Source organism: Lycium ferocissimum, chromosome 10, assembly GCF_029784015.1.
Source record: "Lycium ferocissimum isolate CSIRO_LF1 chromosome 10, AGI_CSIRO_Lferr_CH_V1, whole genome shotgun sequence".
Taxonomy (NCBI): Eukaryota; Viridiplantae; Streptophyta; class Magnoliopsida; order Solanales; family Solanaceae; genus Lycium; species Lycium ferocissimum.
Window position 1 is genome coordinate 44934943 of NC_081351.1, and position 20479 is coordinate 44955421.

Genomic DNA, 20479 nt, shown 5'->3' on the forward strand with positions numbered 1-20479 from the left:
AAATATTTTATACAATCACTATTTAATTTTTATCTACTTATTTCACATAATTGTTAAAGGCCTATGTCTTAAAGAAAATGCCATAGCCTAACACTGTACCTATCTCACTTTTCATCCTACGGCCTGCTGGTGCATTGGTTGCTAATACTGGATGAAGTATTCGAAATTTAAAATAAACTGAAGTGAAGATTTAGCATTGTAGTTCGGTTATTGTAATTCACTTTGGTACTTATTTCTGCCAAAGTGCACAATATCCCATTTGCTAAAGTAGTGTCACGAGCTAGTCATAAACTGAAAAACCGAATCAAACCGAGTTAAGCCGACAATAACTAAACCGATGGTTTTTATTTTTTTGGTTTGGTTTGGTTTTAGAAATTTAAAAACTGACTAAGTTTGTTTGGTTTTGGGTTTAATCAATAACCGACCCAAACCGAATCATGAACACCCTCCATCACCTTTTACTATTTCTCGTATCATTTTTCTCAGATATTCGATCATATTCTTTCTTATCCTTCCTTGCATAATCCACCGGAGAGATGCTGCACCAATTAATATTTTATTTTCTAAAAAGTAATTTGTAAATGATAACGAGTTTTGAGCTATCAAAAAACTAACAAATAGATCATAGGCCATGCAAATGGCTTTTTCAACCAAAACTTAACACCGTTAAGAGGAACTGTTTTTGCAACTTTCTTTCTAGAGAAAGAATGGGTGTAACACTATAAACTAGGTACAAGATGCACATTCCAAAAAAGCATTTCACATCATACACTTCTCGCACTGGACAACTTACTCGAACATAACAAATATAGTCTTGTATTTAGAGTCTTAAGACAATTCATCCTAATTTCTCTCCTATATATGGGTAGTTGTACCATCCTTCTTTAGTGTATACTTGCATCTTTAAAAAATTAATTAGAAAAGAAGAGTCACTTTATAGGAAAGCTAAAAAATAAATCCTAGCTATGTTTTTGTCACCCTGCAAAAAGTACATCTTATATAGAGATATTTGTATATTAATAGTAAGAGTTAAATTTGAAAACGCAGATTTAAATTGAAGGATAATGAGACAGAATTATATTAATTTCGTTCCTAATATTAATTGCGTTCCTTCTGAAAATGGATTTCAATCAGGGAATCAAACTCCAGGTCGCGTAAAAATCAATATTGATCATCCAATGCTTCATGTTGGGCAAATTCTTTTGTGGTTCTAACTTCGAAAGACGATCCATCATCTTTCATTCTCAAGGGGGAAGAAGAAATACAAAGCAGCAATTTTTGTTTCATTATTCCAGAGAGCAGCTTTTTATACGCTTTTCGGCTGTCTGAGAAAAATCTATGTAAGACATCGCTGAAACATTTGGCCCAGGCTCTTCTCCTAAAACTAAGACGAATGGCCATAACATTGACAATCGAGCATATGATTGTCACTTTTCCCTTCTAACTGATGCCACGCAAAGAGAAAGATAATGCTACAACACGACATTTCTAACTATAAAAGACAAACTAGATGGCGCCATTACAAACTCCAACCCAAAATGCAGCTACTATAAGTGATCAGGCTAGTGCGTCTTTAGCAAGGTCTTGCACATAGAGCTCGACTGGCAACCAATCATTAAGCAAGGGTTGCTCTTTTGCCTTTTGCATCTCTTGACTGTAAATAGACATGGTTGTCAGTAGTTAGCTATATTAGAAAGCAATAGAAATGTCAATCATCAACCACTCCAGCAGTAAGAAAAGAACACAGTACCTGTGCAGCCACTGATCTTTTTGAATCCAAAAACTGACTGTAGATGTCATATAATCGCTGCTTTTCGGCATCAGAAACAGATCGTTTTGCCTTGGATGCAATAGATTTCAGGAGAGCATCAGAGATGACCGGCTTCTTATCAGGCTTCCCCACATTTTCACTATCTAGAAGATCATGGACAGCCTCAAGCTGTGCATCAGAGAGAAGAGCTTGGAGGTCAGCTCCACTGAACCCTTCTGTCAAACGAGCTACACCGTCCAAATCAACATCACTTGCCAATGGTAACTGCATATCAAGCAAGTAAATCAGTTTGGGACTTGATGTCGTCGAATTTGAAACTCACCAACTTGCTTGGTTAACTTGAAACTATAAATAAACTGATAATTAACAATCCTGTTGTCTGCGTCTGCACTTTTGTTCAATTCTAATTGACTGGGATTGATTTTCACGGAAATTAAAAGATAAACTGAATTATTATATTGAGTTTGGTAGAGGAGTGTATAAAATATTAGATTGAAAAAGTTTAGTTGATATGATGCCACGGAAAATTTAGAATAATACAAAAGCTGTATTAGTCTCCCAACTAGTTAGGGATGGAGGAATGGTTATTTCATAAAGCAGTATCAGTTTATATTATCGTTTAATTTGTTGGGAGGAAGGAAGTTTAGCCTCTTTTTTTGGGAAAGAGGTCATACTTTTTTCACGACATAAAATAAAGAGGCGACAAATTAGAATGGGATGGGTGGAAAATCAACAATGATGTATGTACTGTTTCTTTGCAAAAACAATACAGAAAAGTCAACATAAACTAATCTGGGAAGGCATACCGGGGACCTACTTGCTCATGATCCACCTATTGTAACATCTACCTGAGACTGATTGAAAATAGTGCCCAACCAGAATTATGACTTACTTTTCTTGATAGAACTGAAAGAATCTCCAACCTCTCGTGCGGTGAAGGAAAATCACAGAAGAGAAGGCGATCCAGCCTTCCAGGTCGCAAAAGTGCAGCATCAAGCAGATCAGGTCTACTGCTTAAAATGAAGACAAGAAGGGTCAAGCTTGATCAGAAAAATTGGATTGATGTGATTCTTCCAAAGAAAAGTAGGCTAAATGAATCTCACAAAGAAAAGTAGGCTAAATGAATCCTTGTTCTTCATAAGGATCAATTCTTTAGTAAAATACAGAGGTATAGCACGATTAGACAACCTCCAAGGTAAAGATATATGGTATGTTAGGCGTTTTATCCATTTGGCTCTTCACGCTCCATTTATAGAAGGCCACATAACACTGTCGTAATAAATCCAATTCCATTATTCAGACTCACAAGCCATGTACCTTTTAAACTAAATGTTATTAGGTCAAAAGGAAAAATATTCATGAAAAAATAATTACTTTCCAGCAGAGACATTCTCGCAGACATTTCATTAGTTCTATACAAACTTCATGTTGTAAAGTTGAATGAGCTGCATGCACTATTCACTCTCAAAGACTCAAAGGCAAGGGGTGCAGGCATTCCATTTTGTATGTGACAGAGGCAACGCTGCCAACCATTATCACTATTCCCCAACCAAAAGGAGGAATGTTATAAGCTTTTTTTAATTTATAAGTTAAAGGAGGACAAATGTTATTCCATAATAAGGATAATTATTAGGTAATAAAAAAAAGGATTTAGTCAAAGAGAAAGCAGATGCTGATCTATAGAATATTTTAGATGTCTGATTCGCCTATGCTCGAGTTCGCACATACGCACCTATCTAAATATGTACATGTGTATGTGCATCACGAATTATGAAGTAAACCACTTAATGAAAATCTCTTGTCATTTCAAAGACAGCATAAGACTGCCTAGAACCAATAATGTCAACATGATGAATAGGGATACCAACTTGAGAGACTCAAGCTTGGTTTTTAAAGCATTACACACTTTTGGACCACCTAAGCTTTGATATGACCGCTGCTCTTGATAATCTCCACAACTAAGATGTTCAACAAGACAGACAATAAATAAATCAATTAACCAAGATCTTTCAATGGGTTCTTTCTGGCCTTTTTTGTCCCCTTTTTATAGCACGTGCTAATCAATTAACTAAAAATTCTTTCTATTACAGTAGTAAACATTGTAAAATGACTGCTTAACTCAATCTTTTAATATTAGGGTTTGTTTGGTATGGAGGAAAACATTTGTTTTCCAATTTTCCCATATTTAGTTGGCCAAAATGTTTTGGGAAACACAAGTTACCAGTTTCAAAAAAAAAAAAAAAATGTTTTGGAAAACAAGTTCCTTACAAATTAGGAAAATGACTTCCGTAGTTGGAGTAAGGAAAACAAATTCCATAAGTGGTATTCCAAGCTCATTGTCTCCTCCCCGCTTCCCAATGCCCCCCAACCCCCACCGCTTGACCAACCACCCCCACCCCTTACTCCATCGCACCCCCATAGTGTTTTCCTAGATTACATATTAATGCTCTTGGGACAATTTTTTTTGCTTACTTACCAAACACCAGAAGATATAAGTAAGAAAACCACTTAGTTTCCGAGAAAACATTTTTATGAAAACCATTTTCCTTCATACTATGAATACACCCTCAATCATTGTGCTTTTTGCAAGGAAAAAGGTCCAACTTTGCCCTAGTACTATCCCAAAATTGCTAAATTTTTCCTTCCGTTACACTTTTGGTCCATTCATACCCTTGTCGGCAGCAAACCGTCTCATATTTGTCCTTACCATTAGCGAAGCTCCGGCATGAAATAGGAGGACTCCACGTGTCCAAACTCTTCAAGAAAAAAGGTCCAAATTTATCCCTCAAACTTTTGAAGATGCTTAAATTACCCACAGGTTAAAGCTCCGATAAGGGTGCAAAAATGAGAGTTTTTTCCTAACAGGGAGTATTATATTAAAACAAAAGTTTAACGGAGGCGAAGTTGCTCAATTTGGTTAGTACAGAGGTAAATAGACCCTTTTCCTTTTTTTAATGTTTAGTTTCTATTAGAGAGTGAAGAAAAAGGTTCAAAGAATGCCTTTATTCTATAAATTCCTCAGTGGTGCACGTCATAGTGTAAAAATTATCCATCCTAGCAATTAAATTTCTTTCTGTGTGATCAGGAAAATTCACTGTATGGTTTGAGACTTCAATGGCAACAAATTTGGAAACTAACTGATGCACTGTCCATCCTATGCATTTATGAAGTAAGTTTCAATCTGCATATGCTTAACTGACGACTAGGCCAGGAACAGACAGAACTTGCCAGTGGATGGAATACAGGTACCACATTATTCAAGTGAAGGCAAAAACTTGAAAGCAATTATAAACAAAGCCCATCCTCTCAGTAGGCGCTAACCTTGTCGCAGCAAATACAAATACGCCCGTTAACACTTCAACACCATCCAATTCCGTGAGAAACTGCATCAAAAGAACAAGGATGAATATTATGCAAGGTAAAAAGAGGATACAAACAGCAAAAGATATGGACAAGAAAAAACCTGATTAACAACTCTATCAGTGACACCAGTGTTGTCATGTCCTCTCTTTGGCGCGATAGAATCAAATTCATCAAAAAACAGAAGACATGGTGCTGCTGCAGCTGCTTTCGAGAAAATATCTCGAACCTACAATATAATAATTAGTGTCAACAAGCCAAAGTCTCCAAGAAAACTAGGACTTAGGGGGTTGACAAATAGACCTGACAAGGAAGATTAGAACTTTTGACAGGGGAGAAGATGATACACATCCTACTTCAGATAGCTACTGGATCTTCGGAAGACTTATATGAGACCTATCTACTATGTGCAAACTTAAGTTTAAGCTATTGAGGATGTGAGTAGGAACCACAAGGTTTAACTTTGTCCATTTAGGCTGTATAAGAACTTAACCAATCAACTTTCTGGGAGATGGGTTGGGACGGGGATAAGAGCAGAAAGTCGGACCCTAAAGAATTGATATTCCATATTCTATATTGATGTTTAACATATTTATTGATTTTTACTTTTTATCTTTTTATTGGGAGGTGGGATAGTAGTGGTGGCCGGTGACGGAATTTTGGCATCATCATAAAAATATGTACTCCAGGAAGTGGAAAAGTTGCAAAATTCTCTTACAGCTTGCTCAGAAGCACCAATGTATTTATTCAGCAGTTCAGGACCTTTGACTGAGATAAATCTTAGCGAGCATGCAGCGGCTGCAGCGCCAACAATGTGTGTTTTCCCACAGCCAGGGGGACCATATAACAGAACATTGGACCGCATCCTTAGAGGAGCTTGTGCAAATATATTTGGAAATTTGGACGGCAACTCGATCATCTGACAGTAGCAAAAACAAGAACTTCATATGCTGAAAAAAATGATCCAAACTAAAGTTGATATGATATATATTTAAAAAAAAAAAATAAGGTTCATGCAAACCCTAAACATGATTTCTGTTCCATCTCAACACCCAAACTACTTAATACCTAGGTCAGAGGGATTTCAACCATTTATTATTCACTATCAAAGGATGTTCAATCCATCTTTGCTGAATGAAAGCATAATTGGTCATAGAAGATGAGAAACAAAGTTAGATAATAAAATAAAACAAAAGAAAAGAACCCCCATCAAGCTCACGAATCAAAGAAAAGGAGTACAAGCTAAACCTAATCTAGAGTAATAATTATTGCCTTTTCATTGAAGCTAACGCACAGGTTAATAATAATTTAGGCAAATTATAACCATTCTACCAGAGGGACAAAAGTTATCTGTTGCTTACAAGTACAAAAGCATTGTTGATCATGCAGGACAGCCAAATATATATGTTGCCATCAGCAAGTTTCTTTTTCTTTTGATAAGGTAAAACCATCAACAAGTTTCTTAACTGATATAGAAGGTAAAGATGACACAAGAATAGAAGAAAAGAGTGGAAATGTGAAAGAAAGTGTTAACTTTTTGATGAAGTAAGTAATTTTACTAATGGTATCAGAAAGATGCAGAGAGTACAAAAGATAGTAAGGGCCAGTTTGGACATAAACTTTTTATTGCTTTTTTGTCAAAAACCTGTTTGGTAATACATTGTGTCAATTTTTCACTTTCAAGTTTGAAAACTGATTAATCGTTCAGACCAGTTTTTCAAGTTAAAAAAAATTCCCTCACAAAACTTAAAAAAAAATTCAAGTGAAATGCATGTCCAAACACAACTTCAAGTTCCAAATACCTTTTTTCAACTTAACTTCAAATACTACTTTTCAAAATCACTCAATTCATGCCCAAACGCCTACCAAGTACAAACGAGAGTTTGTTAGCTCCATTACCTGAAGTTCTCTGCTAAAGATAAGAAGATAACAAAGTCCAAAAGGGTGTAAGGGGCATTTACAGGGGATATTTTTATTTTATTTTTTGAGAAAGATATTAGCTCCATTACATGAGGGGGAGCATTTTTTCACTTAACACCTAAAAAGGAGGATCAAATTTAACCTCCGTGTGTCAAATTAATTTTGGAAATGCAAAAGATCAAGCAGAAGAAAACATAAAAGGGGAACAAGATGGATCATGCCAGAGCATACTTCAGATCTGTTCAGTTGCTGGATTAGAAGGGGAGGGAGCAAAAGTCAGAAAAGGTGGTGGAGGATAATACCAGCCTGCATATGGTGGACTGTGTGGAGAGAAAGAAATGGGAGATGTTTTGAAGATACATCCAATTCTATTCAGAAAGTTAAATGGAAATGTATTGTATCTTTACTTTTCTGGTGTAAACAACTTTGTATAGAGGAAACATATCAGATTGTAGATTTACTAGGTTTTCTGTAAGTCTTTTTCCTTTCTTTTGGTAACTCACTTTTTGGAGGTGGCCAGCATACCCTTAATGCTGAGGAATACAACTTTACCAGTTTCAAAAAAATAAAAAATCAAAAGGGGGGACAGAAATCATAAGTCAACGCATAGACATCAAATAAAGAACTGATTGGTTACAACTTACAATTTACATCAATGTCTCATAGAATAAACAGCTATGACATTAATTAGAGTACCAATAAAAGATATACAACCACAAAAAAGATGAAAAGAAGAAAATAAACATTTACCTCTATAATAGCATTCCGGATGTCATTAAGACCTCCAACATCCTCCCAACCAGACCGACCACCATCAGCAGAAGGTTTAGCGATGTCACGCATTGCCACTGGAACAAACTCATGCATGGCATGCAGGAAATCATCCTTAACCAAAACAGGTTTTTCCTGTCTGCCAACATCCAAATCACTAGACAAAAAGCGGGCAGTTGCAGCATGAACAGACCTATCAACCAGTATTTCCTGAAATAAAATAAAGCCCAGCATAAATGCAAGTAAACGCTCCGATAGCTAAAGAACGGAAATCAGAAACTCCATAAACTTATGGCCAGAACACAAATAACAAAGCTTCACATGAACACTATATTTTGGACTCACAGCTTCACAGAAATACAACTTTTAAGACATTATCATTCAGTATGATACAAGTTAAAAATGGAGAGTATTAGAACTTTCTGTTCAGAAGCTACAATACAGTTTATGAAGTACAAATACTTCATTGCGAAGGAATGTTGTGGAATGGTAAAGCTTCCACTACACTTAACCAGAGGTCTCAGCTTCGAGCCCTAGGAATGTAGTCCCCTTTGGTAGGGTAGGGAGCGCTAAAAACCCCAAAGTGGGCTTAATACGGCGCGAGTTCCGATTAATCGGGCCAGTGGGTTCCGAGTACCGGATGGTTAAACCCAAAAAAGGAAGGGAAGTACAAATACTTCATTCTGATTGCCATGCACGCCTACATGATTTTCTGCAGGATGACTATTGCTGTTTGAACAGTACGATAGAGAGAGACAGTTGTACTGATTCTCAGTCCAAGCATGAGTAGGAGTATAAGAAAAAATAGAAAACCGAATACACATACATGATCTAACGAAATATTGAAAATATGTGGTCCAATTGTTAGCTATCCACCAAAAGGAAATAATTCACCAACCACATAATAATTCATTCTTGAACAAACAAGGTCAGCTACTCCGTGATCCCCCAAAATTTAAATTCATGTTGTACATTGGGACGGCATATTAGGGCTCTAACACGTTAATCAGTTAATAGAATGGTATATCCCAACTAAACAAAAGACCAGCAGTAAAATACATGGTTATAGTAGTTCATGAATTCATCCTCAGTCGAGAAAAAAGTTTCTTGTTCCAATTTTTCCTGGACAGACAGAACTTAGTTGTCTACTACTGGCCATCTCTTAATTAGATAGCCTTGCACATTCCTAAATTAAGAGGAAGTTGTTTCTTTAAAGGACCATACGAAGTGCTCTCTCCTATAAAAACAATAGCTCCCAATTCTACTATCAAGCCCATTTATGAAGGGACTTCCTAAAATAACAACATTTTTTTATAAAAAAAAAAAAAATGTTGAATTAGTTTATTTTACTTCAACATTATTCCTTAGTTCTCTGTTTGCAGAAGGCAGGAAGGTTGGAGTTTGGACATCTAAACTAAATATTGCAATTCTCCTGAACGCACTTCTATTGTCACCTGTATGGAACATTTATTTTCCCCAACATAACTCTTAAACAACTAAATTAATCAGGGAAAATAATTTAGAAAAGATAGTTGACAGTGTGACACCAAATCAACTGAGTAAGCCTTTCAATTTACTTTCGAATAACGTTGTACCCACAACGTTTTGCTTTGGTAAGGAATGCAGGAAAGAATGTTGATGTTTCAGTTGGAAGGAAAAGCAGGAAGAGATACATTTACACATTTCAGATCAAACTAAAGTTAATCATATGCAGCTGAGATAGCAGCAAGTATTCATAGGGAAGTGCTGTACTCCGTTATTAACAAAGCTTAGAGCTGAACTGAGTACCAGATCATATGCATCATATCCATCACACTTGGAGGCTACATCCAGCAATGTGTCATCAGAACACTGCAAAGAACGCTTCTGAATTATATGTTTTAGCAAGGCACCACGCTCTGTGGTAGCAGGTGCAGGCAATTTAACATGAAAGTCAAACCTCCCTGATCATAATAAAAACCAATACATTATGATTAAGAATAAAGTACAGTGGTACTAAAGCTAGAGGAAGAAAGTTTAAACTGTCATAAACAATAAAACTGATTTCTCTCTGAAAGATGATGGACTAACCAGAAGAGGTCAAGTTCTGTGGTAAATTAGTCAGAGACTGTGCACAAGCAATAAATGCAATTGGGCCAATCCCACACGTATTCCTCCGCTTTTCCTATTTAATAACATGCAGAAACAGAGTTGTCAGTTAAAAGGATCTTTGATGAAACCACTCAAGAGCCCAAGACCTAAGAGACGTTGCAAATAATATAGCAAACCTTGAATAATCTTGGCTAAAAATTCTCCACGCATAGAAACATTTTTTTTTTTAATAATGGTGGTGTCTGGGTCAGCTTGTATGCACCTCGACTATTCCACCGACCACTAGAATATGAGAATTTTCTAGGTTTGTCTAAGTTCACAAAAAGATAATATGGGAAGGCCGCAAGTCGCATCATTCAAATAGAGAAGACACATAAATTCCACTGTTTCAGAATCCTATATGTTCTCATCAGTTGTGTTATTTCTACCTCATTCATAAGCAACTATATCTTCTGCCATTTTATGGGAAAGAGGAACTGAGTTACTGCAGATCCTAAGATGAAAACAAAAATCAAGCTGGCAATGAAAGTTCTGAAATTCAGCTCGTTTAGCCCCAAACACCATTGAACAGATATCACGCCTCGGATAAATATCAAAGTAGCTGTGCTACACAGGGTTCAAACATGTCTCACCTCATATTCATCCATAATATCAGCAAAATATTCTGCAAGCACTGCTAATGAGGATGAAGGTTGAGAAGCCTCAGATTCAGAGGAGGCTGCAACAATGCTATCAAGATCATCAAATACCACAACAGAAGGTGCATGATCCAAAGCATCAGCAACATAGCTCAATAAAGTTTGACGAATGGCTGAAGGCTTTTCCAAAGCAAGCTTAGAACAAGATAAAAATATTCTGCAGAAAGAAACAAGAGTCAGACCTCGTCCTTTGGTGCAAAATCATGAATGTTCAAACTGAAGTAAAAGTAAAGATGATGTCCAAAAGAAATAAAGGTTTGGTGGGATTGGCCAAACAAATCCTTACACATGGGCCAAGATGTCCTCACTTTCTTCAGCAAATTTAGCAGCGACTGTAGCTAATAATGTTTTCCCGGAACCCTAAAAACAGAAGAAATGTCCAATGGTTCAATCAACAGTTTGTAATAATATTGTAAGATTCACATTAGTCAAGGTCAAAATCATACTAAAAACTAACCTAGAATAAAATAGAGAGAGAAAATACACTTATCCACTTACGTCCCACACATTATACAGATTGCATTTCTACGCATTTGGTCATTCGGGATTCATAAGTTCCAGGACATATCCTAAAGGATACGATTACTATTAAAGGTAGTTCAGCACTTTGTGACCATACACTTCCTTACTACACATCCTTTTTCATAATTGTTGTACTCAGCGTGTATCAGAAAGGATAATAAATAGAAAATTATACCTCAATGCGCAGTTGCAAACTATCTTTAAAGGACAAATGATACGTTTAATAACTTTTGCATTTTGATACATGGCTACATCCTTTAAGATGGTAAAAGGAGAGAGATGAAACCTCAAAAAACAATACAAGCTACATCCTTTTAACACATGTATGCAGCACATGTATCCAAAAAGTGTATGTTAAATACATGAGTAGCAGCTTCTTCGTTCTCAAAACACCAGCTGTTTTCTCATTCTAAATCACCCATAAAATACAAGGTGGAATTCTGATCCATATGCCTTTATGCTGTCTTTTCCCCTACTTTTCCATTCAGCATACAATAGCTTCCGTTGAGCAGCTTTAGATCACTATTTTACATTAAAATATCAAGGAACATCTGCCATAACTGAGATGCTACGGTCCCACTCTTGCATGTCTTATTTCTCAGGGAGCCATATTTTAGATGAGTGTTTAGTCTTACTCGGCTTCCTCAAGAGAGCGGAAGCCATTCAGGTTCCTTCCTAAAATTCTAGCATTTTGTAGTTCGTAATTTTTCTTTTGTTTTTCTTCTTCTTTTTTGGCTTCTTCCTAAATCTCTATGTTCACTGGTCAAAGAAGGAAAAGAAGGCATAAGCATAAACTATGCCCTGAAATAAGTAAACTCTACTCATATTACCCTTACTTGTATGGTCCCTACATTGTAGGCCACTGGATCTTTCGGCTCCACAAATCTAATGGTCCGAACATTGCAGGGACCAAGTTAAACCGGGGCCATTAGAAGAAAGCTCTAGACAATCAAAGCATGTAAAATAGTTGTGGAAGGAAGTACAGCTCGCTTTTCTCCCTTTACTAGGTTAGTCTTTTTATTATTATGACCTCTGGGTTCTTCCTTTCTTTCCCCTTCGACTTGGAAAGCATGAAACGAGAGATAAATTAGTTAATAGTTCCTAGACTATTCCATCTCCTGAGGAATCAAACATTATACCAGCAGAGAGATGGGAAAACACAAAACAAAAAGGAAACAATATAATAGTAGCTCGTAAACCATCTAATCAGTTCACTTTCAAGCTGCTTCAGAGATTTCAACATCCAAATATTCTGCACATACACACCAAAAGGAACTAAAAAGAAGAAACTCACAGAAGGCCCATGGATTAGAATATGTCCTGGCAGCGGAAATTCATAAGCACTGGACAACATCCAAGATGCAGAAGATAACAAAACTATCAACCCTGCAAAGTGATGATAGTATTCAGTCGAGGTGAAAAAATAGTACTTATCTGAATAAAAAGGAAAATTTCTCCAGTCACAATACTAACTTGACAGACAAATAAAAAAGAAAATTTCTCCAGTCACAATGCTACTTGGCAGACAACGAGAATAAATGAATGCGCAACTCTCTGTGACATCCAGCGGACTAGCATAACAGAAATATAGTTCACAATCTTTTCCGTTAAAGGCTTAAAGCTGAAACCCTTCACGATCTTCACTGATGTCAATGGGTTTGATAACTTAGACAGTCAATTTCTAATTGCAAAAAGTATTATTCCATCCCTTTATCCTAGTAACCGCATCTTGGCTACGGTTATGCAGATTTATTTCTCCATAAACTAACAGGAATGGGTTTTGAAAACCGAGATTGCTAAAAGCATCAGAAACAAACAAGTACTGAAAACTGCACTGCATTCTTTATTCCAGCATTTGGCAATTCATGCTCTCCCTTTTGGTAAGATCTGTAGCTTAAATACTTATTCCATTGCCCAATAACCCAAACCTAGTTCTTTTATAATACATAGCATGTGACAGCCATCTGCGTTATTGCAGAATGAAACGTGGAAATAATAAGAAAGCTCTACCTCTCCATCTCTCATGAAAGAATTCCTCTATCAATCCGCCGATCCTGCCAGCATTATAGTACACTCGTAATATCTCCTGGCATATCCCTTCCTTTTCTCTTTTTCTTTATAAGGCCCCTGCCATATCCCTTCCTTTTTCCCCTTGTGTGCTGGCCCCTACTCTTACAGAAACATACTCTGTCTTATCAAGCCTTACATAGAACAGAAACCTTTTTCAATACATTCTTATCAAGCCTTACATAGAGCAGAAACCTTTTCAATACGTACTAAGTCTCTGATGCGTGTTGCATTTCGGAAATGTAAGCATAACTTTCTCATACAATTTCATCAAAACCTTACTGATGAAATATATCATCGTTTACACGGTAAAAGACAGAAAAAAGTGTCCTTGAAGAACGGAAGAAAGAAGAGTGGAAAATTTGCAGTTGTAAGGCTCATCATACATCTCAATTTATTTAACGGTCGGATACTTAAATGTATTAACGCAAATAAAATGAGGAAATACCTACTATTAATCACATCAGGGGCAGCCGTCCCCATCCAGTCTAATGAAGAAGTTGTAAGACTGGTGGCTTTAGCAAAGAACTTCTCTCTGACAGTCCTAATGGAAAGACCGTTGCCCAGTTGAAGCTTTCCAAGCCAAGGTTCGAAGTTTCCTGGGCTGGTAGTTAACTTGTTTCCTTCATCAAATTCAACTTCATAAGCATCAATCTTTTCATCACGCATTGATTCATCAGAAGTTGACAGCACAAACACGGCATCCAGTGATGCTTCTCCTCCTTTCATTGTTTGGACACCGTCTTTTATGGATCTGTTGTCTTTCACTTTGAAGTGAAGCAAAGTTGTGTTTCCTAAAATCAATGATTTAACTTCCACTCCGGTCTTTATCGTGACTGCATGTAGTTGCGCAAGGCACCATCTATGCAAAAAAGCTGCAACGTCCTCTTTGATATCAGACTTGATGCTCGTTTCTTTGTCTTCCTTGCTAGAATCACAAGAAAAGGCTGCGGCAATTTTCTCATGGATTGACCAATCAATAGTACCCATCTCAATGTCTGAATTGGTTCTGAGAAGTGTTGTTATTATTTTATTGATATTCTTCTTGCCCAAAACCTCAGCATTATTTTCTTCAGAAACCCCAGTCTCCTGTAATATCTTGAATTCACAAGGTGAAAGCGAAACCAAAGGAATCTCCTTCTTCAACTTGACATTGAATCTCTTCACATATACACCTGGAAACAAAGTAATTATTTTTAGAACTGCAGTAGGAAACTGGAAGTGAAATAATTGCAAGCAAACCAACTTATATCTTGATACAAACCTGGACATGACACGAGAAACATTTTAGTCTAGAAACATGTCCATTGTAATTTACATACATCAAAAGCTAACCTTCAGAAAGCTCCTTTTATGACTTGGCTAAAGGTTTCAAACACAATAATGTCGGCAAAAACTTTTTGAGGTTCTTCTATTACTTTTCTGAGAGGACGGGTTTCTACAGAGTGGCTGTTAGCAGGTTGGGCAATAAAGTAACTTTTATTAATGGATGAACCAACTGACAAAATGAATGTGGTGTTCTCTGTTTTTCTGTTTTGTGGAACTTGGATCATACTTAAGTATAGGTGACTAAACAAAATCTTGCAAAGAATAAAATAGTTTAAATGGTATCTGACAAAACAAAGTAATAAGAAAAATAAAATAGATCAAATGGTATATACAACAACAACAACAACAACCCAGTGAAATCCCACAACGTGGGGTCTGGGGAGGGTAGAGTGTACGCAGACCTTACTCCTACCAAGGTAGGACGGCTGTTTCCGAAAGACCCTCGGCTCAATAAAAAGCATAAAAAGAGGTCAGATAAGGCTAAGAAATTCAAAGCGATATGGAAATGCAAATAACGAAAGCGACACAGATAAAATAGGATAATCAAAGTACAGGAAATAACAGATAATAGCAGAAATCAGAGCACAAGAAATTATACTGCGATAATGCGCCTACTAATAAGGAAGGATAACGAGACTATCTACTAGCCTTCTACCCTAATCTGGGTCCTCCAAACCCTCCTATCAAATGGTATATGACAAAACAAAATAATAAGAAATGAATACCAACATGTTTAGCTAAATAAAGAGTAACAACTTGAACTGTTAGATAACACCAGCTTCTCTGCAGTTGGTGGATCAATTTAAGTTCTGAAAGAAAAACCTACATGAGTGTAACTCTGCTCTCAAATAAAGCCGAAGAGACCGAGGAAGCATGATATGTCCTTTAGCCACTGATTCTGAAAATATTAGACGAACCATTGATTGATGGATATCGTGCTTGTCAGGTAGAACCCCTACATTCACTTCCTTTGAAGTTACACCACCTTTCCCTCTACGGCTATCTGTCTCATGATTTTTCTTGGTTTCTCTGTAAAGCAATCTGGGAATTATTACCACAGTCTGAAGAGGTTCAAAAGAGTATATACTGGCTGTCTCGGGATGAATGAAGACAGCAGAGGTCAAAACCACTCTCATCTCAACTCCACCAGCCTCGCATTTGTGAATACATTGATCATCAGTATCTTGGACCCTCAATAGTGCCTTTGAGACCGAAAGTTCATCGTCTTGCATCATAGAATCCTCACCCGAACTAATATTTCTTTTGCGCCTTTTTGGAGCAACAGCAACTTCAGTTCCTGGGACAAGTTGTACTGATAACAAGCAGGCAAGTTAAATATTCACGATTTTGAAATTCTCAAAAACCAGATTAAGCACATGAATAGAACATTTCATATGTCCTACCACTGTTGACCTCATTTGCCAGCAATATGGAGTTAAAAGAAAGAGGTAAAAGATCAGCATATTGAAAATATGCAGCATTTATCAAAATGTTACACATCATGATCTTCTTTCCCTCCTTAAATAACAATTGATATTTAATTAAATGAAGGCAACAAGGTGCCTTTACATAAAACAATTGGTATTTGATTAAATTAAATGAAGGCAACAAGAAGCCTTAATCCATGATCTTGGTAAATGATAGTCCCTGCCAGAGAATACATGAAAGAAAAGAGAGAATAAACTCTTGATCAGAAAAAAAATAGAGATTAAACTCCACGACATGCATCTTCTTTCAGAAACTTTATATACCAGTTGGGCAAGCTTTTAAGGAAATAGCCAAGTTTGCATCTAGAAATAGAGCACAACAATAAGCAATAAATCACATACATCAACCAATGAATTAACATCCTCTTACCTACCGGTGTCAGCGGAAAGGTTGAAGCAACTTTAAATGTGATAACTGTCTGCCCATGCAGCCACAAAGGAAATCGCATAGCTTCATGGACAATAGCAACCTGCATGAAATACAAAATGGTTGGATATTGGTCAACTTCAAGAAAAAATTATCATTCTCTGGGTTTCTTAAATATTGTGTTTGACTTTACACTGTTCTTTTTTTTTATGACAAGGGAACCCGCAGCCGCTACCCTTCGGGTGCACACAGGGTAAACCCCGCTCATGTGCAATAGCCCGCAAATCACACATGAGAGATAACCCGCACTAGGCAAGCCCCGTGCGACGAGCTCAACCCAGAAGGCAAATCCCCCGCTGCTGTAGGCATGGGGTTTCGAACTTGAGACTTACTTTATGGAAGTCCCATGCTCAACAAACTGAGCCACCCTTGCGGGTTGAATTTACACTGTTCTTGAAAGAAAATTATAGACAGAATAGTAGACTGACTTTGATTTGAACATGGATTACCTTCCAAGAAGTGGGTTTCTAGGCCCAGGTGATAGATCATTTTTTCTGATATAATTAGTGGAGAGAAGTGAGAGTGCGGAACCAGGATAAAATTGAAATGTATATGATATGTGGTAATATGTTCTAATTAATCAAACTGGATATTAATTTGGCATGACCCAAATGAAAAGTGTGGCCTTTAGTGTTTATAAAGAGTAGGTCATGTCATAAGTTTTTTTTTTTTAAAAGAGTAAACATATATCATGTCATAAGGTCTTTTAATATGTTTATAAAATTATAAAGAGTAACTCCCTCCTCTTTTTTTTTTTTTTTTTTTTTTTTTTTTTTTTTTTTTTTTTGAGAATGGTAACAGTTAATCTATATATCCACAGGTATACTACATCCAAATATGTAGTCCCCCATCAAAACTATTATAACTTACCCCTGATCATGTATTTGTTGCTACCTACAAATAGTCTAAAAAATCAAAAAATATCTTCTGTTTGAACTAACAATTCCTGTTTACACCAAAAGTTATACAGAGCTAAACAATTCATATTGAATTTCTGTAAGTTGCTCTGCTTGTCCTCAAAACATCTCTGATTTCTTTCTCTACATGCTGTCCACCATATACATGGCTACATGCTGGGACAATCTTCCAGCTTTCCTCCTTTTTATGGAAAAGGGATTACTTTCTTGTTCTTTTATTAACTGTGAAACTCAGGCCAACTTGCTCACCTGGACTACTTCATTTGGTACCAACTACCTCCCATCAACACAAACACACTATGTGACTGTAAAAACAGATAATTCTAGATAGTAGGTAGGATCTGAAACAATCTGAAGCATTCCCTCCCGCAAGTTTCCAAAACATTATAGATGCACATGCTTATTCTACTTGAAATTTTTAGTACTTTCTGGCTGGATTTCTGAGCAATAAACCAAAAACTCAGAGCAAAGAAAAAAGATGTCATTGAGCAACCAATATATGATTCTATTTCTCCAGCAGCACTGGGTGGATTTAAGTATCAAAGCATCAAATCCCACTTTATTGTCAAACAACAGGTCGATCTTCCATAAATTCAACTTTAAAAGAGATAATTAAAACAAAAAGAAGTTTGATCAATTGTCCGACAGCCTTAACTTCTAGGAGAATGGCATGTGTTTCCTTAAGCTAGGAAAACCCTGTAAAAAGCATCTGTTTATCCTTTGCTTATTTATCTTAGTAATGTCCATAGGTCACAACATTAATTAGATCGAATCCTTCTTAAAAACTGTATGAATTGAGATTTATTTATGTATCAGTCAGAAACAAATATGGAAATCTGTCAGCCTAATACAAGAATCAGCGAGCAACATGGAAAAAGTATGCAAATAAACATATCGCCGTGCAGCTACACCACCATTGCACTTTTTTCACCCTCCTACTGCCCCAGTCCCACCTTCTCCACCTGCCCAAACAACAAATCCCCTATCTAACAAATCCCCTATCTATTCCACCTGTAACTGTCATTTCTTGTTTCTCTTTTTCTTCTCTTTAGGGGAACAAGCAGTTTGCTATAAAATCCCCTAGCTCCAACAACACTAATGTCATTGTCTTATGCATTTCCATCCTTATGAAATTATGAGTGATTAAGGATATGGTTCACAAGAAAGATCATAACTTGGTAATTTCTTATCCATTCCAATTTGGTCTTAACCATTTATAAGCAAAAACTACAGCAAAACCTGTAAAGGCTAAAACAAAATGAAACACAAGAACGAGAAAACACTATTCTTTGATAACAAACAACGAGGAAAAACTTTATACAAGCGAAACATCAAACTCTCTGTCAATAACACATACTAATAATTTTAAGCACCTGCTTTAAGATAGCCTGCTCTGCATGCTCAGCATTAAGCTCCAAAACTTCCCAATCATCTTCAGTATCTGGCTCTATGGTAACCATAGTAGCTTTAGGCAAATTGGAGAGCACTCTTACTTGAACCACAGTACGATCTGACAAACCAATACACTCCGCATATTGCTGCGCAATCTACATCCACACAACAAACAACAAAAATCAAACAAAACGAAAAAAAAAAAAAAATTGTACAGTTACCTCTACTTATTACTATAGTTTGCCTAATGATTTTACTCTTTATTATCCGCCTTCTAACACAGTCTATAAACTGAGAGATTATTGTTGTGCAATCTTCATACACGCAACACAAAACGGAAAAAAAATGAACATTGTACAGTTACCTTACTACTATAGCTTGCCTAATCATTTTACTTTCCAATGTCTGCCTTCTAACAGAGTCTATAAATCGAGAAATTGAAGATTCCGCATATTGCTGCAAAATCTTCATACACACAACAAACAACAGAAATCACACAAAACAAAACAAAAAATGAACATTGTACAGTTACCTCTACTTTTTACTACAGTTTGCCTAATCATTTTACTTTTCAATGTCCGCCTCCTAACACAGTCTATAAACCGAGAAATTGAAGATCCACATATTGCTGTGCAATCTTCATTACACAACAAATAATAGAAATCACACAAAACGAAGAAAAAATGAACATTATACAGTTACCTCTATTTATTACTATAAGTTTGCCTAATCAGTTTACTTTTCAATAATGTCCGTCTTCTAAGTCTAACACAGCCTATAAAGCGAGAAATTGAGGTGCAGACCTGAACTGAATTAGGAAATGGAACATTGTACAATTACCTCTATTTTTTACAACACTTTGCCTAATCCTTTTACTTTTCAATAATATCCGCCTTCTAACACAGTCTATAAACCCAGAGATTATTGCTGTGCAATCTTCACACAAAACAAACAATGAAAATCACAAACTGAACATTGTACAGTTACCTCTACTTTTAGTATAGTTTTTGAATATCTAAATCATAATTTTAAAAAAATTGAATTAATCTAATCCAATTTAGCACCGAAAATTAGTCAAATTGACTCTTGATAAGCTAAACATGACAACTAATACCGGCCGGAGGGAGTACTACTACATTTAGCTCAATTATTTTACTTTCTGATGTGCGCCTTGTAATATAAAGCGAGAAATAGAGGTGAGTCACCTGAATAGAATTAGGAAAAGGATTGGCTGAAGCGGAACCAGACCAAGCTACGCGGAAGACGTGGTTATTGCCGGACCGGAGTTCGAGTGCTAGAATTGGAGGAAGGTAACCTGAAGCAGTGGTGGATTCCAGAGTTTGGATTAAAGACACGGGTAGTGATACAAAGCAGTTCTCGATTCCGGCAACAACTCTCACCTCCAACTCCATTTTTTGACAGATGATTTTGTTTGCAGTGTGTGTGAGATGAATGGCTTTTTTTTTTTAAATTATTAGGATGAGGAGGTTGAACGAGACTTGTTGATGACTAAACATTGCTTTTTTCGAGGACTACTGATCATTTGATGGTAGTTGTTGTTAGACCCGACCCTAACAAAATGTGGATAAGCGGGTCACCTCTTTTTTTTTTTTTTTTTTTTTTTCGGGAACATTGTGAATATTTGTTTTGTTAATGTGCACTGAGAATTTCGTCGATTTTTCTTTAATACGTGCAATTGTATACATTTTATATCTGAAGGAAAACGT

General features: G+C 36.5%; 1 protein-coding gene across 4 annotated transcripts; it reads right to left on the reverse strand.

Moving 5' to 3' along the window:
• Positions 1-1150: 1150 nt before the first annotated feature.
• On the reverse strand, positions 1151-20276 carry LOC132034038 (peroxisomal ATPase PEX1). 4 transcript variants are annotated; one of them, XM_059424251.1, is made up of 18 exons: positions 19958-20273; positions 18734-18907; positions 16387-16486; positions 15356-15841; positions 13649-14375; positions 13144-13187; positions 12428-12519; positions 10898-10971; positions 10546-10768; positions 9893-9986; positions 9611-9765; positions 7802-8032; positions 5850-6050; positions 5235-5360; positions 5093-5154; positions 2664-2781; positions 1751-2035; positions 1151-1654 (listed from the first exon to the last, which is right to left on the reverse strand). In XM_059424251.1, exons 1-18 carry the CDS (start codon positions 20162-20164, stop codon positions 1616-1618), a joined length of 3438 nt encoding a protein of 1145 aa, XP_059280234.1. In that variant the 5' UTR covers positions 20165-20273; the 3' UTR covers positions 1151-1615. The 4 variants fall into 4 exon arrangements, with proteins under 4 accessions (XP_059280234.1, XP_059280235.1, XP_059280238.1 ...); XM_059424252.1 differs by lacking the exon at positions 13144-13187 and having other exon boundaries at positions 13653-14375; positions 19958-20272; XM_059424255.1 differs by lacking the exon at positions 19958-20273 and having other exon boundaries at positions 16391-16486; positions 18734-18778.
• Between the last annotated feature and the right edge of the window lie 203 nt (positions 20277-20479).